At 37.8% G+C, this 23,117-nt stretch overlaps 2 protein-coding genes across 7 annotated transcripts in view; both read left to right on the top strand.

The window, feature by feature from the left end:
- The first annotated feature begins 2,891 nt into the window (after nucleotides 1-2,891).
- Nucleotides 2,892-6,463, top strand: LOC145663559 (uncharacterized). Its single transcript, XM_081729669.1, has 2 exons — nucleotides 2,892-3,126; nucleotides 6,243-6,463. The coding sequence occupies exons 1-2, from the start codon at nucleotides 3,021-3,023 to the stop codon at nucleotides 6,461-6,463; spliced, it is 327 nt and encodes a 108-aa protein (XP_081585795.1). The 5' UTR covers nucleotides 2,892-3,020.
- The window catches only part of LOC145663496 (uncharacterized), a 55,884-nt gene continuing 39,228 nt past the window's right edge, over nucleotides 6,462-23,117 (top strand). For 2 of the 6 annotated variants that reach the window (XR_014127182.1, XM_081729635.1), the window contains exon 1: nucleotides 22,438-22,572. The gene's annotated coding sequence lies outside the window, so the exon portion shown is untranslated. The other 4 variants (XM_081729637.1, XM_081729636.1, XM_081729640.1 and 1 more) reach the window with 4 other exon arrangements.

Below are 23,117 nucleotides of genomic sequence, written 5' to 3'. Positions count from 1 at the left end.
ATTCTTAACATCAGGGCCGTGCCGTGTGTGGGGGGCAGGGGGACGACGGCCCCGGGCGCCGAAGTAAGGGGGGCGAAAAATTAAAAAGGAAAAAAGATAGGAAAAATTGCTTGGAATGTATGTATGGGGACGCACCGTCGTATACTCTCGCCCCGGGCACTGATTTTCCACGGTATGGCCCTGCTTAGCATCAATAATGTACTGGGGATCTCGAATTTTTAAGTTCCTTGTGTGGCAAGGATCGATAATTTCAGGAAGCAAGCATTCCATATAAAATTTCTGAAGTTGCTGTTCCATTTTTTCTTTCCAGAACTTGTCACTACGAAGAATTTTTTGCACCAGCATTCCTTTTGGTGTCCAAAAGACAAAGTAACAATAATCTCGGCGAGTAATATGTAACTGTCCTTGAACCTGGTACATGAAGTTGTCATTGTCTTTAAGACACATGCTACCGTCAGGATTTATCGTGCAAAGTGTAACCTTCTTGGTTCTTACTGCCTCTTGTGGTGTCATGGAGCTTTCTGAAGACAAACATTTTACTTCTAATAGAGAATCATCTCCAATAATACTATCTGGACTTGTGCCTAAATAGCACTTCTCGGCATCAATGAATTTACCTTCATTCCATATTCTGCCTCGAACTGCTCTACAGCAAACGGCTCCTACTCAATACCATACATCATTGCAGCGGTTCTGGTATAGAGTATAAAAGGAATGTTATTATACTTTGGCAAAAAGTCGTCGATTTCATTTTGCAAATTCTGCCAAACGTTGAAGCTGTAAGCCTTTTCAAGCGTTCTTGTTTCCACAGCTAACAGCGACTTTGACCAATTGTTTTGATTTGTAATTCATGTTTCTGATCTTCATTTAAACACAGGTCTTTCATAAATTGTTCTTTTCTATGAGCATATTCAACTGGACTCATATCAGGTTCATGTGAAAATGCTCCGTAATGTTCATCAGGTCCTGAATCTGTTACACGTTGACACAGCCTTTTTCTATGGAATTCGTTCCTAAAATTTAGCTTCCTCTTGCGTGGACGTGTATATTTCTTCCGTACAAATTTCTTCATTCCAAATACAGATGTACCACAGCCTCCTTGCCAGGGAAATTTTGGGCTTTTTAAAAGTTAAATTTTAATGAAGAAATAACAATAAGATTCACCTTTCTGGAAGAAGAATGAAGGTATTCCCCTTTCATTTTTATTTCTTTTTCTGTTGCAACAAAACAAATATATCCAATACCTCACGAAAATATCAAATAAATTATGTCAATGTTGGAAAGTGTTCTCCAACAGCTATGGGCAAGGCTCAAGGTTCGCAAAAAGCGAGAGCTCAGTGACGCAAACGCACTATTACAAATCTTCACATGAAGAAAAGGAAAGGAGTACGTGGATAACTATTGAAGGCTAGTAGTAAAATCAGTAATGCATTTTTGAAGCTAACGATTCTCTCTCTACCTCTCATTTTTTCAAACCGAGAATCAGCGGCAGAACATAATGATGGAGGATAATAATTGCCTGTCGAAGAAGCATACACACATAGGCGCATATACAATATACAATATTATATATATATATATATATATATATATATATATATATATATATATATATATATATATATATATATATACATGCGAACCATTTGCAATGAGGGTTAGAAAGTGATGATCGAAGAAATTACATAAAAAATATCCGGAGTTTCTTCCACGAGGGTCTCTGCAACAGGCAGATTTCTAAAGAACTCTACCTACAATCGGATGCGGATAACTACGTGAAAAGATTATGTTCTTGTCAGGGTTTGTGTTCCTGGAACCTGCTAGCTTTATCGGAGGGTGAACAGAGGGTGGCTTTGTTGGCAATTGCTCGGTAAAATTTGAGAGGAAAGCGAGAAATGGAAATGACCGAAAAGAAAAAGGACAATTTCCCTTCCGTTCTCTTTACAAAGAGATGTCAAGGTCATTCACCTGCAATGAATGAAAGAACAATGTAAATGGATTCATATTGCTCTCGAAATCATCACATCGCCCTTTTTAATTGGATGTTTGAAGCACAGCTCATTTTCTTTTTCCCTCTTTACTGCGGGGAAAATGTTTTACAGGTAATAATAATAATAATAATAATAATAATAATAATAATAATAATAATAATAATAATAATAATAATAATAATAATAATAATAATAATAATAATAAATACAAAAAATATATCTGCGAAGACTGAATTGGTGCGGATAATCACGGTTGCTCAAAAACAACCTACACAACCGCTTCGGACAGATACCGGACACTGAGCACTCACAGGAGGTTCTTCGCGTAGAGGAAGATAGATATTCCACAAAATAACAATAATAACGATCAGCTGTTAGAAGGCGGAACATCAAGAATAATTTCGAACTCGATCTATACACAGTCGTCCACAGTTTCGGAATGCTCGTGCAGTAAGTTACTTTGATTGATTTTAATATTGCATTTTTGCCAAAATTTGATATTTTTTCATGTTGTTTACATGATATTAAAATTTGGAGTTATACATTCGCTTTAACCATCAGAGCTATGCAATGCGGGATTGAAGGAATAACTTTGGATTCCAGCCACCAAGGGCGTGTAGTGCATATTACCGCTTACCTGCGGTAACGATAAAAGTATGACAGTTTTCCTTTGTTTTCGTATGTCTAAATTTCATCATCAACATGGGAAAATGTTTACATATTTTCTTTTTCTTTTTTCTTTTAAAAAAAATCGGACGGCCTATGCTGCATTTACAATGTGAATGAACGCAACATGCCAGCGCCAAATAGGAACATACTGTTGTTGATACCGCGGATTTCAGAGATAACGAGAATCCCGATAGCGGTCATTCACTCCAGTAGCACCTTTGAGTGTGCCAGCCAGAAGCATCCTGCGCGCTCGCATTTGGACTTTCGGAATGGCCCTTTATGTTACCGTTCGGCTGAGTGGATCAGGAAAAAATAGGAACGTTCCCTGGCAAAACGAGGAGAATCTAGAATATCATCAGCATGTTTATTCTACTCGCTAAAGAGGATCGAGCTGGTAGTGATTCAACTACTGTTTCGTTTGCTTTCCCATTCCAAGGATGGAAACTTGGCTGTAATTTCCGTATCCGTAAGGTTATTTCATTGTCTTAACAGTATACAATTTCAGACAAATATAAGTAGCAGGTTTTTCATAGTAATAGCATTAAACATCTACTGTGAGACTATATGTTCCTAAGTGTATTGTTTATATGTTAAAATATAGTTTTCGCATGACTATATGTTAATATGCTATCTTTAAATTTGGATAATATACCAACAAAGAACAAGAACATATTCAATAGGATATTCTAACAAACCAACTTAATATAGGTTTGCTTTCCTACAAAATAGTTTCTTATTGACTGTTAATTTGAGCTATGGGAATGTATTATTATTATTATTATTATTATTATTATTATTATTATTATTATTATTATTATTATTATTATTATTATTATTATTATTATTATTATTGAGATTTTATTTCTCCGCCAAGTGAACTTCTGAACTGTGTCATTAAATATACAGGAATACCCATCGATGAAACACACTGTGCTATATGTGAACTGTTTCAAAATCAAGGGGTAATAGTGAGTTTTAATGATACAATTAGGGAGAAGTAAAGATGTTTCCCGGCGCTCCTTCTAATTCGAAAACTTATTATTATTTAGAATTTATGCCAATTAACTTGAAAATATTTTGTTTTTAATTTAGTTTAGAATACTTTCGATTCAGCAAATTTTCACCTCTAGCCTCTAGCATACTAGTTGAATTTGCACTTTGATGCAATTTGATATGTTGAAAAAGAACTGTACAATCGTCTTCATCATATCAGGGGCGGATCCAGGGGGGGCGATAGGGCCGATCGCCCCCCCAGAAGAGGAAACTTTTTTATTTTATATATAAATAAAATATATAGTTTATTTTTTGACGCTCTTAAAAGTAGCTCTAAGTAGCAGTATTACAACCCACCGCCCCCCCCCCCCCAGAAGTCCGTCCTGGATCCGCCCCTGCATCATACCGTAGTTTGACTGTCCCAAATTGTGTTTGACTCTAATTTTCATTACGGAAAACTTGTTGCTCAAACATAGCCTCTTGCTAAACAAAGATATACAAGTCTAATTTTTTCATTGTTATGCCCGTAGGCTTAATGTAGTTTTGGAAAAGTCCGTTGACTGCACAAAAGGGTGTAAGTTTTTTTTTTTTTTTAAACTATGTCGTGACTTGCTTCTTTTCTCTCAAAGTCTTCAAAAAGAACATATGCTTTGGACTATGTAGTCAACAAAAGTATCCCAACAGCTTTAAACACAAAATCGAAATGGAACTATAGAAGTAGGATAAATGATGTCCTGTATAGCTTTAAAGATGAACTGTTAGGACTCTTTAAATTCATGACGAAAACATCGACGAATGGGATTCTCAAACCAGAGTTCGTGCAGTAAAATTCTACCAAACCCTTCGAAGTTTTTACTTCATTTTTTTATTTGAACTCTTTTATGTTATAGCATCAAGATAAGAAATCTTGTTCAATATCTTACAAAAGAAAATTCACGACGTAGGTTACTGCAGATAGAAAATAGATGACTTTGAAGAATATCCAAGATCATTGAGAGACAGTTTCGATTATATTTAGTAAAAAAATGGAAGAACCTGAAGAGCCACACTATTCAAAAAGATGAAGGTAATTGAAGTAGGATTTGACCCCTCCCTAAGAAAAAAGTCGTTGTCAATGCCTATAGTTTAAAATGGTTGATACGCTGGAAAAAAAATCCGAGATTTTCTGATATTGAAAACTGGAGATACATACTTGTAATATCAACAACCGGTAACAATCGTCAAAGTGTCACGCCACGCCACTGCCAGCCACCCTCAGAACTTTAATGAAGTAACAGTTCATGAAGTGACAGACTTGTTCGTACGTTTCTCCACCATTCTATTTAGCCTGAATAGAAGCTCAATTACAAAGCATTCCCATTATTCATGGCAATGAAATTGCAATTATGTACCCACGCCTCCAAAAGAGCATATCCACTTTATTCTGCACATGATCTAACATCAGACCACCAACCATGAGTGGATGATATCAGGTTTAAGAATTACAAAGGCTTTAGAGGATATTTTGTAATTCTGAAACCCTGAAACCGCCCACTATGGTTTGTTGTCAAATATTAAAGAATGTGCAGAATAAGGGTGCATTTGCTCTTCAGAAGGTCTGGGTACAAACTCAACTATATTGGCTGGTACAATGACACGCTGGTGACTCCATGTAAATAGTCCGTTTCCTTTAATCTTAATTTAGTTTTCCCTGAGTTTCTTTTGCTTCATGCCTGATGAAAGACTTAGCTCTGTTCGAAAAATCCCTTCTAAAGTTTTAATTGTTAAAAGTTGTTGTGGTACATGCCAATTCAGGCGAATTAATACGTATTTACATTAGGTAAGCATTTTCGTGTTTTCTTTTCAGCTTGATCTGAATATAGGCTCACCTAGTTGGTAGGTATTATAAGAATGTAATACTGTAATTAAAACAAAGAGACACACTTGATAAGTATATAAACACTGGAGGATAATAAAAATCACTTAAATATCTGGAGAAATAAAACTTCCCGTAGTTATCATTTTTTGTTCTACTTTCGACTTTTAGAGAATAGTCGTGTAGTACAAAGTATCGTAGTGCAATTTTAACATATATGAATACTGTACTATATGTTATTTTATATTAAATATTTACAATGTTAAAATATATGTTATTAACTTCTCAGTACCTTTGTTTCAGAAAACATTTTCTGGGGTTGGATGTAGGGCCAACATATCCCCATGATTGTAGACGAAACTTAATGTCAAGGGTTTCAGTAAAAATCAAGTATTTACCAAGATGTAAGTGAGAGTAAATTAAAAATTACTTATTTCTTTTGTACTTTAGGTTTATTTTATTTATTTACTATCTCTTTTTCTTTTTATTTTAAAATACAACAACCCTAGATATACTTAGGTCACTTATTCCAATTTAAACGGCAAATGGTATGTTTATGATATTCTGGCGCTTCGGCTTACCGTCCCTCCCTTCCGCCTACCTTTTCTAACAAGTATTTTCTTTCATCCAAAATTTCATACACGCCATCTTAAACACAACAAGAACATAATATTTGAGCGTAATTATTACAAAAATTTTAGTATTAATTTTCTCCTATTTTGTTTTCATTCTAGGTTTTGCAGTAGTTGCAAGACACCTTGCAGAAATGAAAAATATGCTAATAGATTTAAGCAATGATGTTTGTTTACTGAACATCCAATTAAAAACGGCAAATTCTACATCGCCTGCAAAAGTGAACTCACCGGAAAACTGCATAATTCCATGTACATCAGTAGAAGCACTAGCGGATCCAGAAGGATCGTTTCGAGGGGGCCGTTCGCTTCCTGGAAGATAAGTGTAGCCTCAAGGTGACCAGAATTTCAGTTTGTAAAAATAAGACGCATATGAATCCGGAGCTGGAGGAGCGTGTAAACTTGACTCTCAGATTCCATTTTGGGACCCGAATTTGTAAGCTTTTTAAATGAACATATATTCTTTCTGTAGATTTAGATCAAATACGCACTTCCGTTTTGGAGGTATGGAGGTGTCATGATTCACTTCACACATAGTCACCGCGATATATCAGATGCGCTGTCTTGCACAGTGAATAGATAACAAAAGTATGCATACATAAGAATAATACAAAATGTCAACAAATAACACAATTCATTATGATATTTCTATGTAAAGTACGGGGCAAAAATTAATGACCAAAATCGTCATTAGTTTTAATGGTGATCGTGTCTTTATTTTTGTCGCATACTTTACATTTCTTAGTAGCTTAAAAATAATACAATAATTAATTATAAAGTTATGTTTGATAGTATATGGCATATATTGTTCCAAATAGTCCAAAATATAGGGGAGCAAGCTTTAGATATTACTTTCATTTCTATTTACATAAGGATATAATTCAACAGATTGAAAATTGAAAAGAAAAATATTCAAACTGAAGTCAATGGATGATTTAGTGGCTCTGTGATTCTTCCCCGTGGTGATTGCCCGAACATGAATTTCGAATTTCCCCCGAAAGAAGAATGTTGTTTTCCCTTCAAAGAACAGGCCTGCTCATTCAAGGTCACAGATCAAGCACAGGGAAATGAAATGGATACACTTTCAAATACATAATACTAATCATCTCTGCATTTAAACCTTGTACCGTACTACTAACAGGAACCCAGAGCGACGGTTTGAAGTCAAACTACAGCAGTAACATATAAAGAAATGAATTGTAAATATAAATCCTATATAATATATTGCAATATTCCTTAACCATATGAATCATTACTAGGTAAATACACAATTTATTCAATAAAATACTGCAAATAATGTAATAACAAAAAATATCAATATTAAACTTTCTCTTACACAAACTCACCAGAAATTTTGTTAAATCTAGCACGAACTGTGTACATATTTTACATGAATTAAAATATGAATTAAAATTATTTAGTATTACAATATAAGCCATTATAATGCATCAATAGTAAAAACAAATGAAACCTCTTGAAAAATTAACAAAGCCTACGATAAAATGAAGGAAAGAAGATCAGAAATGTAAAACCAAAGTGATATTTCCGTTCATTAGTGCACACAAACTATATTTCCTTTAACATACCGACTGGTGATATTTGACAATATCAAATATTTGAAAAAAAAAATGCAAATTAAAATTTAATTTTGAAAAATTCTCATCTTTAAATGAAATTACCAATAGCGAATAAAGCACGTATAACTTGTTGTTTTTCTTTCATCTCAGATATAATATGAACCCCATTTGGCCTAATGATATGTCCTCCCGCTGGTCTAGTCGCTAGCACATGCACCTTTGGTGTATGGTTTCCCGGGTTCGATTCCCGGTGGGAGAGCCTTTGGAATTTTTATCGTCCTCGATGTTTCTGCGTTCATGTCTTTGTTGTTCTGGGTTAATGGAAAAAGGAGTAAAATAAATAGAAACCTAGTGTTAAGCAAGTTAATGAGGCACATTTGGTGTATCAGTTAACTTTTAAAAAAAAAATGGCTAACACGCTTACCTTTGGTGCGCGTGCTCCCGGATTCGATTCCCGGTGGTAGTACAGTTGAACGAAAAAAAATTGTTCGGATTCCACTATAATGATTAGATCCACGTCTTTAGCCGTTCTGGCACAGTCGTGCGACGTTAAGCAAACAAATCAAATATAGGCCTATGTATAATATATAATTGTTTATTAAAATATATACACATTTTTTTACGATTGTTGGTGTTCCCTTTTGAAAGCAATTTCAAAATCTTTTTCGAGTTCCTTCATCCATCTTTCTTGATTTTATTTGCGATTCTGATAAATCCAAGGAATTCAACTTTAGACTCAGACTCATAACTCTCTGGGAATGCTCACGAGTTGAAAATAATTACGGACAAAGACCACGACGGCGGAAACCACACAACGATCTTAATCATCTTGCAGTCCATCTCTGTAATGTTACAGCACAAGCTCAAATCTACCTTGTTTCTGACAAATTCCATGTTTCTAACCTTCAAAGATTCTTAGATATTGATATCTTATTATAATAATTGTAATCCCATCCCTTTCTCTTTCCATCTGTTTTTCCTCATTTTACTAATGCGTGTCAAATTATTTTAAATGAGAAATCGAAATTCCAAATTTCAAGTGTCTAACCTTAAGAGATTCGGGAAGATGGCCATCTTATTAAAATAATTTCTACTCCGTCCCCCTTACTTTCTTCGAATTTCCAAAAAGAATCCTTTCTTAGTGATACCCTACGTCACAAATCTTATCTACTGTTCGAATTTCAAGTTTCTAGCTTAATCGGTTTGGCCTGTGCGAAGATAAGTTATTCACTCAGGACCTCGTCTTTTATGTATGAATTACAATAACAGCTTGTGTTATTTCACAAGAAAAGATGAAATGCCATTAAAAGTCACAATGAATCCCTGGTTCCTTCCTGGTGTTTCCGTGTTGAACCCCAAAAGTCACGGCTCGCTGTTGATCTAGTAGTTAGCAAACCGGTGAGTGAGCATCGAACGCACTACAGTAGTTCAGACTCAACTTTAAACTCTAGTACTCGTTCTGTAAAGCATCGCTTTTGACAAATGACATAAATACATATCAATCAATCAACGAACCGAAAAGTCTCAGTTTCAGAGAGCTGTTCAATAAGGAGCGCTAAAGAGTCTACATTTCTCTTTATTCAGGATGAAAGTAATTGATGTCTCGGGACCCGAATTTCATTTCCATATCTTTTTCTAGGACACAATTTTAAAATATACATTTTTATTTCAAAGAGTGAGTCGTCTTAGCCTCCTTCCTACAGCTGTTCGTCCAACGAATGAATCATATTCTCGCTTCTTTGGGGCTTATGGTGACCGTCTCAAGGAACTAAGGACAGAAGTAGTCACAATTCAAATATGTCTGTATTAAGTACTATTAAGTAAAACAAATTTTGGTTAGACTCTGCTAGGCTTGTCATACAGATTGGATCGGTCGGGAAAAGAGCATATTTGTATCTCCCAACGGTAAATGCTGGAAGTAAGAAAAGACCTTTGGAGGGGGCGGTCGCCCCCTCCGCCCCCCACGTGGATCCGCCAGTGAGTAGAAGACGTATTAAACTTGAAAGAATAGCTTCAATTACGTGATAATGCAACGTCGCTGGTAAGCTGGTGTTCTAAATAATATTATATTTGCATTTTTACGCTAATTTTGTTTCCGTGCATCAATATTTAAAAATTAAATTAAGGAGACAAATTAAATATGATTCAAGCTGTCTACTTTAATGATATCTTGCCAATTTTAGATACTTTATTCATTCAGGAATATCGTAAATTGTCTATGTAGGAAGATATTTCTAGTTTTTCCTTGGGTGTGGGGGGACTCACAGAATCCAGAGTAAAAATTTATTTTAGGCTTTTAGGCAACTGTGGATGAACACAGGGTAAGGTAAGGGCGTGTCAGATATTGGGAAGAAGTCGTAATAAGACCTATTCATGTAAGGTAACAGTGCAGTAGGCAGAAACAGGCCTGCAACTAAACTGCCCGTCATTTTTATCTTACACTCTTCCTTGTCCCGTGTGAACCCAAAGTTGATTAAAAAGAAAGAATAAAAATCGAATGTGGATTCTTCAAGGGATCCTACTGGCGAAAGGAGCCCCCCCCCCCCCAAATGAAAAGAGGCCAATTCAGTACGTTTGAAATATTGAAGAGGACTTCAGTTAATTAATTAGTAGAGTGAATTTAAGAATCAGTTAAAGTAAATCGGGGGGTGGGTGGAAGGATACCTAAAAGATTTAAAACCAAGGGGATAGGGCCTCAAATTTCTTTTATTAAAATAAAATCCTATTAAAATAACGGAGATTTTGGCAAATTAAAAATAACACCTAGAGATGAATTTAATGTGTAAACGTGTCTAGGCCTTTAACCTTTCGTTGTGCTACGTTCGTGAATTGTTGAATTAAGTTTACCGAACGCCATTATTTATTGTCTACGCATCTTAAAAACACGTCAACTTTGAAATTTCGTCAAAGGCAATATATTTTCATTTTTAGCAACTTTCTTTAAAAACATTGAAGTACCAAATTTTTAAACTCGTACCCACAAAGTAGTTCACATTATTGTAGTTTATTTGTGGCAGCCCTGCTTCTAGACAATTATACGTTCAGATAATAAGGATGTTGTTCGGTAAGTTGGCTATGTATTTTTTATGTAAGTTGAGTTAGAAACCTTTTTATAAAACGAAATCAATGGTCCACTTAACGAAGAACAAACCCTGGTAATACTTAACCGGATGTAATGCCTAGAGAAGGCTTTTTCCTTCATATTTAAAACTCTATCACGCACACGTATTCATGGTTCAAAATATCCAACATGAAGCACACCGTCGTCTCTTGTTACAACTTCGACCTTAAGTACAACGGCGATCTGTGTGTGAGGTGTTCTTTGAGCACTCCCTGTTCTTAAGTAGTTCCCACAAAGTATTAGAGCTTTAGAACAGTTGTCAATGGGCAACCCCGTGTGTCAAACTACTCTAAACATGGGAGATCAACCGATTCATGTGCTTTCAAATTCAATGCATGAGCCGTACATCATCATGATTGTACCGGTACGCAAGCATGGGATCGAAATCATCCTTTATTCATCTGTGAACCAGGGCCGTAGCCAGCCCCAAAATTTAAGGGGGGCCCGGTAGAAGTTAGGGGGGGCCCGACCCAATCATATTATACTTCATCACCATATTATAGTTCATTTGCAAGCCCACCGTGAAATTTTATGGGGGCCAGTCAAAGTTTAGGGGGGCCCGGCCCCCTCTTGCCCCCCGTGGATACGGGCCTGCTGTGAACAGTTATTCTCCGTGAATAATGTTTTATCTTTTCAAAAATACGGAGTTATTTAATTACTAAACAGTTCATTCTGAAAATCGCATCTTAGTTACCGACTAAACACACCTCCAAACAGTAACTAGATTACTTGGGCTTTCAAGCGACGGCTGAAACATCGCTTTCCTTAAATGATGTCTTTGCAACAAAAATTGGACTTTTAAGCAATCCTCATCCTAGTCAGTGCTTAAGTAGTGTTTTAGAAATCCACCCTTAGTTATTGCAATTGACGTGAGGCCATAGACCCACTAGGGGGTATATTGTGATTGCTTTACTTACAACGTGAAGGAAGGGTTTCATTTCTTTTCTTATTTTTATAATTCTGTTTCAGGAAACGTACCTTGGTACTTTTGGTTTGAGAAATCTTGGCCACATCGTGAGAAACATATTAAGAAGAGTTTTTACTGACGAAGTAGCGGTCTTGTACAATTGGACTGGGAAATGTAAAAAGAGATCCCTGGAGAAGTTGACCATTTCAATAATAATAGGTAGGATATTAGCTTATCTCGATACTTCTCGTAAATTTGATGCAGTGGCACTAGTCGACTTGTGTTGACGCCTTTCATTTCACTGAAGTAAATTCAATGATACTAATAAGTAAGGAGCAGAGGTTGATGAAATATATTTGAATCATTTCATGTTAAAAGGGCATATCTGCCAAATCAATGAAGCTCATTTTCGCATTTCATCACCCACTTCTAGCCTGGGCCTCCAGAAGGAACAACAGTAGCGAGACCGGCCTTCACTGGTGGGAGTTCTGTACATTTTCAATGATTTTCTTCAATGCGGAAGAGAGCAGTGTTGCAAATTGAGAACTGACAGTTGTATTGTATTTGGAGATAGAAGATTCGGTTTGGGGATATTCACGTAGCCCTATGCGATATTTACTGTACAGAAGATTGTGTGTAAGCAAACTTAGGCGTAAAAGTAATGATATGAGAAAATTTAATAGCCTTAAAATTTGAAATAGCCTGTTTCTGCAATAAACGACATTGTCGGTAGCGATAATGTTACGTTGTTTTAAAGCAATTTTCAGCAGATTGGATCCAAATATGTCACAAAGATTGGTTGTATAATCCCTTTGGGGATTCTATGGTACAATTTGTACCATACGCGTTTTTCATGATACATTGCGTTATTTCTCTTCTGTTTGAGCTTTTTCGTCCGGTTTTTTTTTTTTTTTTTTTCAAGTCCAGAGGCATTGTAGAAGTCATTACGTATGGTTTCAGACCTTCCTGCGTCCAGACATAGGAGGTGATGACGTCATAAGCCTAAAATTTATTTTTTCATTTATTAAGCCTATGTTCAATATTTTTTTGCGGGCTTATTTTTGCACGTAGAAGATTGAAATTTTGCACAACCATTCAGTCTACCGAGTAGTATTTACCAGATTTTTTTTCAGATTTGTGAGTTAAAACAGGGGTGGAACCAGAGGGACAAAGGGTCGAAAAAAGGGATATTTTTACCCAAAAAATCCCGTTTTTCAGGATTTTCCCGCCTCACATACACGATGGAGACACGTGAGTCATACCGTCTGAAAGGCAGGTCCATTCTGAAGAGAATAACGGTCAAATTATTATTCTAGGGTAATTAGGGACATCTCAGTGAATTTTTATCAAAATATACTTCTGTATAGGGTAATATGGGGCATTGTCGGTATATATATTTTTTGGCGGGCTTATTTTTGCAGCTAGAAGATTGAAATTGTGCACAAACATTCAGTCCACCAATTCAGATTTCTGCGTTAAAACAGGAGGGGTCCAGAGGGGCTAAAAGTTGAAAAAATGGAAATTTAGACCCAAAAAATCCCTTTTTCCGGGAATTTCCCGCCTTAGATACATGATGGAGACATGTGAGTTCTATTCTGAAGAGAATGATGGGCGAAACATGACCCTAGGGTAATTAGGGATTTCTCAGGAAATTTTTTCCCTGAGGTCATAGTGTTTTGTGGTAATTTGGGGCATTGTGGGAATTCTTGATAAAATTTCTCCCGCCCTTAGTATTCAAGATAGAAACTTGAAATTTGCCACACACATTCAGTATACCAAGTACTATTTATCAGATTTTTTTAGATGGCTACTTTCACACAGGGCCGTTCCAGGGCGGGCCAAAGTGCGAGAAAAAAATTTTCCCTCCGAAATTTTTCCTTTGACATCATTTTTCCCGCTTCTGGTATATGGTATGAGCATGCAAGTAGTACCATTTGAAAGCCAGCTCTATTCTGAAGAGAATGAGGTATGAACGATGATCCTAGGATAAATAGTGACGATGCAGTAGCTGCTTGACTGAAAGTCTAAAAAATAGCCCAAAAAGCCGGAATCCGGAAAGGGATAAATATCTTGGATGAGTTCGTTAGGCGCAGCGATTAGATGAAAAACTTCAAACTGGCCGCCATTTGAGGTTTCCAACGATTCATAATTTTCACAATTTTAATCGCTTGGAACTAAAGTTGGTCAAAATATGTGTTTATCATGTTTTAGTTGTGTGTGAAAATCAGAAAGATCGATCAAAAAAGTAAAAATGGTGGCCAGTTGAACTTCTAAAAACATCGCAATTTCTCCCATTAGTAACCGATCAGAAACAAATTTAGTTCAAAAGCAGTATTTTACAACTGAGATATTATAAACACCCATTTTTGAAGTAAGTTTGTTTCTGATCGGTTGTTAATTGTGGAAATCACGAATTTTTAAAGAAGTTCAACCGGTCGTCATTTTTTATTCTTTTAAACATTTCTTATTTTCACACACAAATCATGCATATTTTCAGAAACTTTAGTTCCAATGGGTTAAAAATTGTGGAAAATATGATTTTTTAAAAAGTGCAAAAGACTCTCATTCTAGAAATTTTGATCCGATCTATCTGTCTAATGAACTCGTCCAAGATATGTATACAGTCAATTTTTGTGTCAAATTTAGTTCTATCCGTTGAAAATTACGAAAGTTAGATCGTTCAAAAAATCAGATAAGTATATAGCATGCACAGGGTGTCCCACCTAACACTGCGACCTCAAATAGTTTCGAACTGAAAAAATACCACAAATCCAGCTGCGCAGAATTGTAGCCATGTGGGGAGCCGAATTTTTTTGTTAAAAGCACGGGTGTCCAGGACCCCATCATGGGGTCCAACTTGGAAATTTCAAACGAGAAGATAGGTCGAATGGTTCCTCGTTTAATATATCTTGAGACACGCAACAACGGCTGTAGGAAACATTTGCGATATGGGCCACAATTTTCAAAATTTCTGTCAAAATTTATGTCATTCTGATAACCCGTGCCTAACTCTGCGACCTCAAATATTTTCAAACTGAAAAGAAACTTGACAAATCCAGTTGAGCAGAAATGTACTCATGACAGGGTACGAAACAATCTGTGAACCACAAGTGCCCCCAGGGCCCCTATCATAGGGTGCCGGCCGTCAACTTAAATATTTCAAGTAGCGATCTACCTCGACTGCTACCTTCTTCGATAGATCTTGGAACATGCAACAGCGGCTGTAGGAAATATTTGGGCTATGAGGCACCATTTTCAGTATGGCCGCCAAAATGTGTTTTCCTAACCGCCCGTGAATAATTCTGAAAACGGTGTCACATATCGCAAATGTTTTCTACAGCCGCTGTTCCATGTTTTATGATCTACCAAACAAGGTGGCACTCGACCTAATGTATGTTGATATTTGAAATTTTCAAGTTGGCCTCCGGGGTCCCATGATAGGCGCCCTGTAGGTACTTGCAGTTCACAATATTTTTGGACACGTACATTTATGACCAACGTGATTTGTCACATTTGTTTTCATTTTGAAACTGTTTGAGGTCGCAGAGTTAGGCACTAGTTATTAGGACGACATACATTTTGGCAGCCATTCTGAAAATTGTGTCCCATATCGCAATGTTTTCTATAGCCGTTGTTACATGCCCCAAGATGTATTAAACGAGGTATCATTTGACTTGTCATTTGAAATTTCCAAGTTTGCTGGATCCCTTGCTTAAAAAAAACTGACATGGGTACAATTCTGCGCAGCTGAATTTGTGATATTTTTCATTTAGAGACTATTTGAGGTTGCAGCGTTAGGTTGCACATCTTATACATGAGATACCTATCTAATGAAGGAGGTAACTGCTGTAATTTTCAACGAATAGAAACGAAATTTGACACAAAGATTGGCTGTATAAATATCTTGGACGAGTTCATTAGCAAGGTAGATGGAATCCAAATTTCTAAAATGTGGGTCTTTTTGGACTTCTCAAAAATTCATATTTTCCACAATTTTTAACCCATTCAACTAAAGTTGGTCATAATACTACCGTGGGAATGTCAGGGAATTTTGAAAAATAACAGAAAAATCAGGGTAATCTATGGTTGGTTAAAAAATATAACAAAAACAGGATAAAAATTTATAACAGACACCTAAGTAACCCGGGAAAATTCAGGCAAAAAACTTAAAAGGTCCTGGAAAAATCAGGGAATTTTGATATCCAGAAAAAGTTGCCACCCTGGAAAAAGCCCGTTGTGGAAGATGGGAAATCAGAAAAACTAAATAAAATTAAAGGCAGACAAGGAAATGTGTTTTCAAGTGGAAGCGGGCAGATTATATATACGACTTAACAAATTTTTAAAAAAAGTTAAGAGGGCTCTCAACGCCGAAATTAAATTGCCGCAAATTTTAAACGTTTCCCTAAATATTTCATAAACTTATAAAGAGGAGAAAAATTGCAAGTTGTTGTTTTTTCAACAATGTGATTTTCCAAATGATAGCATAGTTACAACACCTCTGAATGTTTTGGTTATGTAAAAAGTTATGAACGAATTCTTTTTTCGCGTTAAAAAGTTGATTTCCTAACTTTCAAACAACGGAAAACAATCAGAGAAGTTGTAACTACGCTATCATTTGTAGCATCATATTGTTAAAAGAACAACAACTTGCAATTTTTCTCTGCTTTATACATTTCTGAGATATTTACGAAAAAGTTTAAAATTTGCGGGCAATTTAATTTCGGCGTCGAGAGCCGTCTTAAAACCCACCATTTAAAAGAAAGAATAAACTCGATGACCTATCATCAATTTTTATGTTGTAAATAATTAAAACTTGACACAGAGTTTGGGAATAAAAATTAACCGTTGTCAACGTTGAAAGTAGTTAACTTTTTTGGCACGAATTTTCTTCAGTTTGCCAATATCTCAGAAGAGAGCATAGCAATGATCCGTGCAGTTGTTTACGTAGACTGTGACTTATCTTTAGTATACGTGCATAGCTTATACAATGTTCTGACTTCAAGTGTTGTGAAATTTCCTTCATGATTTTTACTTTTGACCTCTTTTTCTTTACTTAATTACAACCAAATATTATGATGTGAGGCCGTTAAAATTACTATTTTAATGTAGTGAGTGCTCAGATTTTATTTCATTGTGTAGAATCTTAATTTTTTAAAATCAACTATCAGTAAGACAATAGTTTTATTTTCATAGCCTCCAAGTCCGGCTATGGAAGTCACGATTACCACTGATCCATCCTCTTCTCCTGTGGCTGCTCTGTCTTCTGTTACATACAAATCTCATCATATGGCTCCTTATGTATTGCACATCACTGCGAAAGATCATTCCAAGCCTGTGGGGAAAACTCATCCTAGGGCTTTAGGACGTGCTCTCTTTAAATCCAAAGTGACAGGAATCACCAGTTTTGACATCATCGGGCGCAATTTAATAAAGGCAACCTGTGACTGTGCTACACACGCTAATGCTTTGCTTAACAATGATATTCTCAAACAATAAGGTTGGACGGCGTATATACCTAACTATGCAGTTACTACCATGGGTGTTATTAAAGGAGTGCCTGTCGACGTTTCGATGGAACATCTACTCGCTGATATACAGTGTGCTGGAACTCCTGTTGTACATGCATGGAGAATAGAACGTATGATCCGCAATCCGATCACTACAGTAGTACAAGGGTCAGATGCTCCTAACATACCTACTGATCCGCCGGTACAGCCGACTCGTCTTCCCACCACTACGGTCGTCCTCACTTTTGACAGCCAATTACTTCCTATCGAGTGTAAGTTATATTTTTGCCGCTTCAAAGTTGCTCCTTATGTACCGTTAGCGAAAATATGCCGCAAATGCTACCGATACGGGCACATAGCCAAAACTTGCAAATCAGCCGCTAGATGTCAGTGTGGTCAGGGCCATACCTCTCATCAATGCTCTAACCCTACGATCTACCTTCATTGTGGTGCTTCCCACGTGGCTGACGATCCTGCCTGTCCAGAACGCCAACATCATTAAAAACTACAAGAAATTATGGTTAAATCTAAGTTATCTTACAATGAAGCACGAAAGTTACACCCAAGCCAAGCCACCTACGCTCACACGGTACAGGCTTCACCTCGTTCCGATAGGACATTTAGTTTAGATACTTGATCTCCTGGGACAATTCCAAGTGCACAGCCCCCACCACCTACATCGCAGAGACACCAAGCTCGATCCATGACTACTTCCAGTATACCAGCAGATTGTGACGCACAGCTTGGTCCGTTGCAAGAAACTTCTTCCTCCAAGAGGCGCAAAGGTCTATTCTCTTCTGGGACTTCTCCATTATCTGCCTCTTCAACTACCTCACCAGCTTCCTCTACTCGTGCTCGCAGAGAACCGTTACGAGATGTAGTGCGCCAACTTCATTCTTAACCTATCATACCAGATTGTACACTTAAGGACACTTCTACTACTGTTCTCCAAAATCAATACAAAGCCATTCGAACTGTGTTGTTTCAACAACTAGTGAGTACCAATCCTCTTAACGATAGTGACCTAGAACCTGCGCTTACCACAATCTCACATATCCTAGGATGGCAGGAACAAGTGTAATTACCATGTTACGGTGGAACATTCATCAAGCACAGGGCAAGCAAATGGCTTTACAACGACTGTGTGCTATTTTTCAACCGACCATACTCCTACTCCAAAAGGTCTGGTCGTTTCATCATTTTCGACTACACATCCCAGGTTATCGCCTACAAACAGGAAGACCGACTGGATCAATACGGCGGTATCGCTCTGGGGATTCGACGTGGATTTCCCTATACTCTCTTCACTGGGATACCACCTCCACCGTCTCCCCATACGCAACTACAAGGTATATGTTTAGGAGGTATAAATTTCATCAATGTTTATTCACCCCCAAAATACCCTATTCCTACCGTTTACGGAACCGTTTGTTTCACCAATTTCCACTCTCCACTGTCATCGGAAGAGATCCTAATACGAAGAGCACTCTGTGGGGCAATGCAGTTACCAACACGGCTGGTACGGACCTGCTTACGGCTCTCCGCCACTGTACTTATCTATTAGCAAATGACGGTACTCCTACTACGATGCCTTCTCTTCAGGCCAGACCCAGTGCTCCTAACATCACCATTTTTAGTCCAGAGTTGTGTATCCAGCATACCTGGCGAGTTCGGGCTATGCTTATGGATGTGACCATTTTCCCATTCTTTTGACCCTCTACTCATCACTGGTCGCCCGTCCCACACACGTTTCAGAACGGATGCTCCCTCATTCTATTCCTAAAGTCCCTTTCCCATCCCAGCCTAGTATCTTTCATCAGCATTTCCAGGATATCTTCCGTGAGTGTACTACAGTGGATGAACGTTCAGTGAATCATCTTCAGGACACCATTCTACTCGCTGCTCGCAAAGCTGTCACACTTACAAAGCCGCCTACTTCTACAGGTCGCACTAGTCGCTCACCTCTCACCAATCCACCATGGTGGGACATAGAATGTCAGCTCTGTTTTAACTATCGCAGGAGTTGTCAACTGGAGTACCTGCGAAGTCGATCCCGAGAAACTTATCTTAAATATCAGGAAGCCGATGCCAAATTTCAACGAACACAAGCGTCCAAGAAAAAGGCTCACTGGATACAGTTTTGCCGTACTCTAACTCTCTCTACCACGCCTCGACGTTTATGGAACTATATCCGATCCAGAATGCAAGGGTACATTCAGAGGCCTCCACCAACGGTACTTAATAAAGACTGGCTTACTTCGTTTCATGCGATGGTCACTCCGGCCACTGCATTACCGGCTCGGCAAAACGTGCAGCACTGCTTGGTCCCATCTGAAAAGGATCCTCCTTTACTTCCGATTACAGCCACAGAGCTTCAACGAGTGCTTCAGAGTTCTCCTTCTATCTCACCTGGTGTTGATGGTATCAAGTTTCGCCACCTTCAACTGCTTCCTGCCAGCGGTTTCAACTATCTGCTGCAACTGTACAACAGCGTACTTCAAACTTCACACGTACCGCAGTCCTGGAAGTACCATCTTGTTGTGCCAGTTCCGAAACCTAATGTGCCCTATGGGGAACCTAGCAGCTACAGACCGATTACACTATTGCCGTACATCTCAAAAATTTTGGGGAAGATTCTCCTACAACGTCTTATGTGGTAGGCAGAGTATTACGATATATTTCCCCCAATCCTTGACGGGTTCCGCCGATCTCGAAGCACATACTATGCTCTTACTAGTCTCGTCACCTACATATGGAGTAGTTTTCAACGGAAGGAATATCTTATGGCACTTCATATTGACCTCACACGAGCCTACGATAGTGTACCTTTGGATGTGCTCGTCCAAGAGTTATTTTCACTTAAGATTCCAGCTGGACCTCCGCTTGATCCATAATTGACTCATACACCACCAAGTATCAGTGCGTGTTGGTCACCGCTATTCAGACCCCAGGATAGTGTCTCAAGGATTGCCACAGGGTCCTCCACTTTGCCCGCTTCTTTTTAATCTATTTACCATCTCGCTTCATAGGCAGCTTCGAGCGTTGGTCAGAGTAAATCAGTTCGCCGATGATTTCTTGTTATATGTTCGCACATCCACAGTGATCCATGGTGCCAATAAACTTCGTCACGCCATAGACAGAATACAACACTGGTGCAGAGATCATGGCCTTAGTGTAAACTGGAGTAAGAGTGAGTACATCATCTTCACCCGGTAAAGGCGAACAATTGCTCCGCCACTAACACTCCAAGATGCCCAACTCTCGCCTGTTTCTCATCCCCATTACCTCGGAGTGACATTGGATTCTCGACTCCTTTGGAAAGCACATCTCGATACACTTAACATCAAAGTACAACCCGTTCTTAACCTAATCAGCGGACTCAGTACTAAGAGATGGGGATTGGATATCAGATCACAGTTATGTATATTTCGTCAGTGCTTGAAATCAAGGCTTCTATATGGCTGTCCAGCTATTTCTCCACTACCTCGACGTCTCAGTGAATTGTGCGTTCGATTACAAGAACTCCGTTCAATACTTCGGCAACCACGAAACTCACCAAACAGGGCACTCCAGGAAGAAGCAGAAATCATTCCATACAATATCCAAGCTTTTCATGTAGCTAAACTTCTCATCTTGAACCGTATGGCAATTACAACATCACCCATTATCCATAAAACACAACTCTTATATGCTACTAACCGAAGCCAAACCCTACCCTATCATCGCCAGCTACCTTGGACCTATTTTGCGTATGTTCGTGTAAAACATTGGCTGAACTTTATCTACCGCACGCCTAAACTCCCATCCTACTAATCCTCATACACCACGCACATCACTCCTACGCAAGTGGAATTTCCATCTCTTTCGTCCCACTGGCTAAATAATGTTCCCCGCTCTCTAACATTGCATTTATGGGGAGACTATATCAACCAACACCATGCAGACTCTTTTCTAATTTACACGTATGCCTCTAAACAGGTAAGGGCTGAACAATCGAAGGTGGGCATTGGCGTCTTTATACCGCATTACAATTTGCGCTTTCATCAGGTATTGCCTGGCCACACATCAATCAACATGGCCGAAGCGGTCGCTATTCGAGCCACATTGTAACGTGTATTATGTTTCCAACCACCTGTTAGCTGTATTTGTAGTGACAGTCAGAGTGTTCTTCGTCGTCTTCTTCCTACAGCCCAACCAGCTCATTCCAACTGGATTCTGGTCAATATTCTACAACAGGTATGTCAAATACAAAGCAAAGGACTACAGGTAACTTTCATCCCTGTATCAGCTCACAAAATGATACCAGGTAATGAAGAGGTTGACTAATTGTGTCAGTGTTGCCAATTTGGGGAAAAACTCGCTAAATCTAGGGGATTCGCATTCCAGGATAGCGACAAAAAATAATTTTTCCGATTAGCGACTTTTTTGGTGATTTTGGAGTGGCAATTTGGCGACTTACTCACTAATGTAACGACTTTTTTGCTGCGAACAACTTATCATAAAATAAGTACTATTAGCTCGAATGAGTTCAGATATATATTTATTTTCCTTTTGCTCATTTGAATAAGTGCAGGTGTTGACGAGCTGGGAATGTACATAAACATAACATTTATATTCCCGCTTTGATTGCTGTTATCTCTTACCTTCTAATAGGGACCAACTCGAGATTTTAATGTCCTTTAGTTTACAGAGTTTCCGTTTAGAGGCACAAATAATAAATTAACGATAGCAAACAAATTATCTGTAGAAGCATGAGTAGAAGTAAAGTAAGACTTTTTCTAGACCTTCAGATTTCTAGACATTTTGTTCGTTTTTCTAACCTCATATTTGACTTCGTTGAAGCAGAATTGGTCATAAAGTTAAAAAATATATAAAAGTGAAATTATTGTTAGTTATATATGTCTTTAATACACTTTCTTGTAGCGTATATAGTACTATGCCTTATATTGATCACGTATCTTATACACACATACACACATACACATACACACACACACACACACACACACACATATATATATATATATATATATATATATATATATATATATATATATATATATATATATATATATACACGAAAGAGGCAAAATTCCGCGAAAAATATTTTTAGCGACTTTTCACCCAAAATTGGAGTCATTCCATCTCCTATTTAGCGACTTTTTGTATCAACTTGTTGGCAACACTGAATTGTGTAAACAAGGAGCGTTATTAGGGCCTGTGACGGTGAAGTTACCGGCTACATCATTTATCCCAACTCTTGGAGAACAACAGCAGAGCGAATGGCGAAACTATCAACATCAGGCGATCGGTGGACCAGGTAAATATTACTAGTGACTAGCACCTAATCCTACCACGCATTCTTTTATCAGTTCCCGAAGGAGCAGAGCGCTCATACTTTTAGGGATTATTCATTGACTAGGTACGAACTTATAAAGGGGTAACAAAGCGACTTTTATTTACTTCGTCTTCTGATACGAAAATAAAAAAGAACGTACCTGTAATTTATATCTGCATGTGTAGTACCCTTGTACTTTCTCTATGAATATGTGTGTAGGGAGAGATTTAACGCATATCGCATGTCTTGTACACAGAGATACCTCTTACTATTGCATTACGTAGAGAATTTATGGTATTTCATTTAGAAGTGGTAATAGAACACAGAAGAAACGCAGATCACGGGGTTCTCAGGTATACTATTACCCTACATGTAAAAATTTTAAACGAGTATGTTTAGTACAAGGGGTCCAGAAGCACGTAAAACACACAAAATTTACAGGAGAAATGAATGATGTAAGTATTTCGACGTAACATAACGTAACCAAATCTAATCTAACCTACCATAAACTAACTTAAGCTAACGTT

Source organism: Thermobia domestica, chromosome 1, assembly GCF_964235325.1.
Source record: "Thermobia domestica chromosome 1, izTheDome1.hap1.1, whole genome shotgun sequence".
Taxonomy (NCBI): Eukaryota; Metazoa; Arthropoda; class Insecta; order Zygentoma; family Lepismatidae; genus Thermobia; species Thermobia domestica.
Note: the sequence above shows the minus strand (reverse complement) of the source record. Positions and strands in the feature narration are given on the sequence as shown.

Bases quoted from the DNA above. Each gene is read 5' to 3' on its own strand.
- LOC145663559 (XM_081729669.1), top strand. From the start codon at position 3,021: ATGTTTATTCTACTCGCTAAAGAGGATCGAGCTGGTAGTGATTCAACT. The intron at 3,127-6,242 runs GTAAGGTTATTT...TTTTCATTCTAG, and splicing joins TGGCTGTAATTTCCGTATCC to GTTTTGCAGTAGTTGCAAGA.